Source organism: Garra rufa, chromosome 5 (genome assembly GCF_049309525.1).
Source record: "Garra rufa chromosome 5, GarRuf1.0, whole genome shotgun sequence".
NCBI classification, from domain to species: domain Eukaryota; kingdom Metazoa; phylum Chordata; class Actinopteri; order Cypriniformes; family Cyprinidae; genus Garra; species Garra rufa.
The window spans coordinates 4,978,617-4,984,902 of record NC_133365.1 but is presented as its reverse complement, the minus strand read 5'-3'; the positions used below and the strand labels follow the sequence as shown (position 1 = coordinate 4,984,902).

Here is a 6,286-nt window from a genome sequence, read left to right as displayed (position 1 = left end):
CCCGCCAGACGTCTGTGTGTGACGTAATGACGTCGTGAGGACGTAACGTGTTCAGCTCGTGTTTGGGGACAAATAAGACAAAGCTTGATACATTTTTCTTTTTTTTTTTAATATTAATTGATCAGCAACCAGTGAGTAGCACACAAAGCATATTACAATTCAGGATCCCAGCAGAAAGGCCAACAACAACAACAACACTAATATAAAAATATAATTATACATCTCTTGATACATTTGATACAATCTTGATACATTTTGATACAATTTTGATACATTTTATACAATCTTGATACATTTTAAACTTTGAATAAACGTTACTCTTATAATGACACACTCTAAGTATAAGTATAGGAAGTAAAAAATCTTTCTGATACAGAAGAGACTATAAATAGTTTAGATTTCTATTTTGTTTTTTATTATTAATGTTGCTTTTAACGATTTCTTATATTTTATTGCTGTGGCTGTTGTTCTATAATTGGTAGTTTCATTTTGATATGAATAAAAAAGCTTGTGTTCCATGTTATGGCTATAATGTTTTGCACTTTTTTATTTGTTTTGTATATGTTTAGGCCTGTATAGCAAGCCGAATGCTTTTTTTTTTTTTTTTTTTTTTTTTTGCCTTAACTACTATTTCTACTAATACCCTAATTGTAATGATGGTAAAATCAAATGGTAAAATTGTTTAATAAAAATTGGTGACGGTGAGCAACAGATACAGAAAAGGCAAGAGGGATAACATTTCACAATGAAAAACACCTTGCAAGGTCACAAGACAATATCATAACAAAAAATAAACCATGGGCATAAACACCAACATGAGCACAGCGACCCTGTGTGGCCACTGCTCAACCAAACATATATTCCAGCAAATCCCTCAAACCAGTGTGTTTATCACAAATGCTTTTCACTATTCCTAACAAAATGCAACTGTTTTCTCAAATGTGACCCTGAGCCACAAAACCAGTCATAAGAGTCAGTTGTCTGATATTTCTGAGCTTTATACATCATCCGAAAGCTGGATAAATAAGATGTATGGGCAATATTTGGCAGAGATGCAACTCTTTCGCAATCTAATCTAAATATTGAGAAAATCGCCTTTAAAGTTGTGCAAATGAAGTTCTTAGCAATGCATATTACTAATCAAAAATTAAGTTTTGATATATTTACGGTAGGAAATTTACAAAATATTTTCATGGAACATGATTTTACTTAATATATGAATAATTATATTAATAATTTTGACCAACACAGTCTATTTATGGCTATTGCTACAAATATACCCATGCTACTTAAGACTGGTTTTGTGCTCCAGTAATAACAATTCAGTGAGCATAAGTAAACACATTACAATATTAACATATACAACAGAAGGAAACGTTTTACTGTTTTGAACAAAGGTTAGCCTACAAGAACACTTAAGCAAATATTCCACAAAAACTTAATATGAAACAACAATAGATCATGTTCAAAATGGAAATTATTTAGCACTTCTGTTATATATTATAAAAGATTCTAATCAGATATCATTCATTAATTTTTTTTACAAAGTTATACAAAAAGGTGGATATTTATGCATCCGAAAGATGAATAAGGACAGTTAGGATAGGACAATATTTGGCAGAGATGCAACTATTTGAAAATCTAGAATCTGAGGGTGGAAAAAATTAAAAAGATTGAGAAAATCGCCTTTAAAGTTGTCCAAATGAAGTTCTTAGCAATGCATATTACTAATCAAAAATTAAGTTTTGATATATTTACGGTCTTCTGTAAAAATGAATGAATAATAATAATAATAAAACTTTAATAATAAAAATACAAAAAACAGACAATATACACTCTTAAAAATAAAGGTGCTTCACGATGCCATAAAAGAACCCTTTTTTGTCTAAATGGTTCCATAAAGAACCTTAAACATCTAAACCTTTTCACAAAAGGTTCTTTGTGGAGAAAGAAGGTTCTTCAGATTATAAAAAGGTAAGAAAGGTAAAAATGGTTCTTCTATGGCATCGCTGTGAAGAACCTTTTAAAGCACCTTTATTTTTAAGAGTGCACCCTTCTTAAAAAAGTGTCAAACAAAAACAACAAGCACCCAAAAATTAAGCACTAAACGTGAATAAAATGCTCTCAGATTATTCCGTTATAAATTAAACATATATGCGTTTGTGATTTGGTTGTTTGTTGTTGATTTCTCGTCTAAAGCCGATGTCCTCATGAGCGACCCGTGTTCGAATCCCGACTTCTGGTCTGTCCGCATATTGTCCTTTATTATCAGACAAAACAATCTCTGTGTATTGGTAAGGATCATTTTTATTAATTAAAACCATAGGTCTATCTACCATCCTCTTATCACTGACCGATTACAAAACCAGGCAAATAGACCCCCCCCCCCCCCCCCCCAACCCCATAGGTGTTTCTGGTTTAAACATCAGATTTGCTTGAGTGTTTGTGTTTCATGTCTTTAAGCAGTAGCATAATAGCCTGTACTTGTCGCTATCAATAGGCTTTTAAAATCAAAGCGTCTGAAATAGCCGATGTGTATTCTTAACACACGCTAGAATATGTAACAGAAGGAGTCGGATATTTTGGAATGTTACAAATTAGCGGAAAGAGATCATCTTTACTCCAAAGGTTACACACATTATATTAATAGTATGTGTTAAAAAAACAACAGGTTTTTGTATTTTGACCTGAAAGTGATGGAGCTTCATGCCGACAAAGTTGAAAAACGCCCAGATTACTGAAGTAATCTCGGGTTTAGATTACTGTTCATTCGTCCTACACCGCTCTTAATCCGCACAAGTAATATCAGCCTTAGATAATAATATGTCCCTGGATATTAGAAAAATGCATCCAGGGAATAGGCTGTAAATAAATAAATAACATAAAATAAATATGCTTAAATAAAATGTATAGATATACTTTTGTGATCATTTTGAATTTCGAATAAAATCTTTTCCACACTCATTCCACTTTTGTCGTATGGTTGTTTATCTTTTTTTAATTTATATGCATTATTATTTCATATTGTTTTATTCTAATATGTATTTTATTTTTTATTTTATTTTATTCATTTTCTCAATAATAATTAAATATTATTTTTAAATTTGCTTCAAAACAACTTGATTGAACACCTCCAACATTTTCAGTGGCAAAATAATAATAATGATAATAGTAAAAATCTTCGACAGTCTTTCATGAGAGACAGAAGCAGGTGAAGTGTGTGGATATTTGCCTGATAAAGGCTCAGTGATAGACAGCTGCAGGACGCCCATCAGACAGCATCTCAATCTCTGCTTTCCTGTCCACAGCAGCAGCTACAGGAGATGGCCACAAGTTGCCAGACACGCTAGTAGAGGAGGGGGGATCAAAGTTGAAAGCTTTTTATTCTTCTCTGATTTAGACACCTTGAAGAGCGACAGGAGCGTGTGGGTGTGAAAAGGGGCGAGTATAAAGTAGGTGGGTTTAAATGCGCTCCCAAACATTTCATCATCATCATCATCATCGCATCTGGGCAGGACTCAGAGAACCTCAGAGAGATTGAACTTCTGCTGAGCAAATTAAGGACTATGGCGTTGTTTTTTGACCAGTCGTTCGATTTGGTTAAAAAAATCAGCGTGGAGACAGAAAGAGATTTTATTTTCAACGCAAACATGGTCCAGCTGACAGGTGAGAATAGTTTGCATTCGTTTGAAAACATTAGCTAAATATGTTTGATCGATATATGTGCTATAGCCTATCTGTTCTTCTTTCTTAGTATTGCATTTAAAAAATGCTTAAAAACAATCAAATGAACTCTAAATGTGATCCCTGAGTTCTTCTAAGACAAGAACGGGTATTCTTTTTGGTCAAACTGTATTCGTAGCAATAGCCAAAATGATTGATTTTTCTATGATGCCAAAAATCATTAGGATATTAAGTATAGATCATGTTCCATGGAGATATTTTGTAAATTTCCTACCATAAATATATCAAAACTTAATTTTTGATTAATAAAAATTAATATGCATAGCTAAGAACAATTTTAAAGGCGATTTTATCAATATTTTGATTTTTTTGCACTCTCAGATTACAGATTAAGCTGTATCAATGGAAATCGTATTAAGTTTTCAGTAAATATATCGTGCCGTGAATATATCAAAGCTTTTTTTTTTTTTTAGTAATATGCATTGCTAAGAACTTCATTTGGACAACTTTAAAGGCAATTTTCTCTTTATAGTTTTTTTTTTTTTTTTTTTTTTTTTTGCATTTCATATTTTCAAGTAGTTCTCGACCAAATATTGTCCTATCCTAACAAATTACCATTTCCTTCAATGGAAAGCGTATTTATTCAGCTTTCATTACACATAACCGTAAATATATCAAAACTTAATTTTTGATTAGTAACATGCATTGCTAAGAACTTAATTTGGACAACTTCAAAGGAGATTTTCTCAATATTTAGATTTTTTCGCACCCTCAGATAGAGGATGTGATGTATAAATCAGGTGTTGTATAAATCTCAGTTTAATAAAAAATACTCTCATGACTGATTTTGTGGCCCATGCTCACAATGATATACCAAAAAAAGAAGCAGCTTGCTCTATTATTTTTCTATTCTATCCGTTTTCTTTTTATTTACTACATAATTAAAAAACCTTGCTACCTATACTGCATTAAGCTAATCTAAGCACTTACATAGCATTGCTCTTTTGTTGATTTTGATTGGTTCCATTGCCGCTTTGGATAAAGCGTCTGCTAAATGACTAATTGTAAATAAATAAACCATCGAGTCTGTTTTTTTCTCACAACACTGTACTAAACATTTGATTTAAATCTTTAGATGCAACATCCAAGCATTCGCTGTCTTCTCCTGAACTCGAAAGAAACTGCCATTCTGAGGGGCAAAGAAAAAGAAAGAGGACGATTTTTAGTCGCGCGCAGTTGTCAGAACTGGAGCGCGCTTTCATGATCACGCCATATCCGGACATCACTCTGCGAGAACGACTTGCCGCACTCACACTGCTGCCAGAAAGCAAAATCCAGGTAATAAAGCTCTCAGCATTGAGTATTTGTGTTATTACGTGAATTTGCTTGATTTCATCTAAATGTTGATTTCCAGGTCTGGTTCCAAAACAGAAGAGCTCGCAGTATGAAAAGCAAAAAGCTGACCACAGCAGTTAGGAGAAGCCCAGACAGGGAAATCTTTCCACCAACCAATCTTGATTTGGATCAAACCTCCGGAGACAAAGGCTTGCATCACCATGAGCAAAGCCTTAGACAAGCTCTCAGCCCCTGGTCTCAGAATCTTTCTCAGAAAATTCCTCCAGAGCCGCAGTGGGGAAGCAGACACTCAGAAACACCTGGAGCGTCATCTTTCTCTGGTTGTGCATCTGAAAGATTGCCTCAATATTCGTTCCAAAACCAGTCAAGCAATCCCTGGCAGATGAGCTGCTTCTCAACTCACACTGAAGGCTTCTCAGGGCATCAGTTGAAATCTTACTGTGCTGCCAATCAGGCCATTTATTCTTCCATGTCTGTGGAGCAAGTGATTCCCACTCATCAAAGCAGTTTAGAGGAAGCGCTGCAAAGACAATCTCTGGCTTACTATCCTCAGACCTCACTGGCGGATATCTCCGATCTCATTTATAAAGCAGCTGTAGTCACTAATCTGGAAGACTGTTAGTACTGTAGTTAATATATGTTATTTATTGTCAGCGTTGGGGGAAATGCATTATATGTAACACAAGTTATGTAAAAATGTTACTTTTTCCAAGTAACGCAAAGTAACGCATTACTTTTTAATTTAGAAAAAGAAAATATCTGAGTTACTTTCCCCTCATTTATTGATTAAAAGAAAGCGTAAGATGTTATTTTAGTTCTAGAATAAATGTGAACATGCATTAATTCATCTCACTCACTAAAAAAACAGATCCAGTGTTCTTCCAAATGAATAAAAACGCTGAAATTCAACACAAACCTGCAATAATTAAATGTTAAATAATACAAATATCCTTTATGTATTTAATCCCATTTTATGAACCGATGTCTTTGCTGCCGACCTTCGATGATCCAATTCATCCATACTAATAAGCAAAAATGACTCAAGATAATCTAACATTTGTTTTCCTTTTTTTATTGCTGAAGAGTTGACATTTGTTCTTCTGCGGTCTACTGTACAGACGTCAATTTACTTTTCTCTAAGCCTGAGGCTTTTGCTGTGAAAAGGCTTTTACATTTGACAAAAATAGAACTTTTTATATTAAAAACAAACAAGCAAGCCCTGCCCAGATTTAAAAAGTAACACAAA

General features: G+C 33.7%; 1 protein-coding gene across 1 annotated transcript; it reads left to right on the top strand.

Annotated features, from left to right (window-relative positions):
• The first annotated feature begins 3,562 nt into the window (after positions 1 to 3,562).
• sebox (SEBOX homeobox) lies at positions 3,563 to 6,286 on the top strand. Its single transcript, XM_073839477.1, has 3 exons — positions 3,563 to 3,666; positions 4,820 to 5,022; positions 5,099 to 6,286. The coding sequence occupies exons 1-3, from the start codon at positions 3,567 to 3,569 to the stop codon at positions 5,660 to 5,662; spliced, it is 867 nt and encodes a 288-aa protein (XP_073695578.1). The 5' UTR covers positions 3,563 to 3,566; the 3' UTR covers positions 5,663 to 6,286.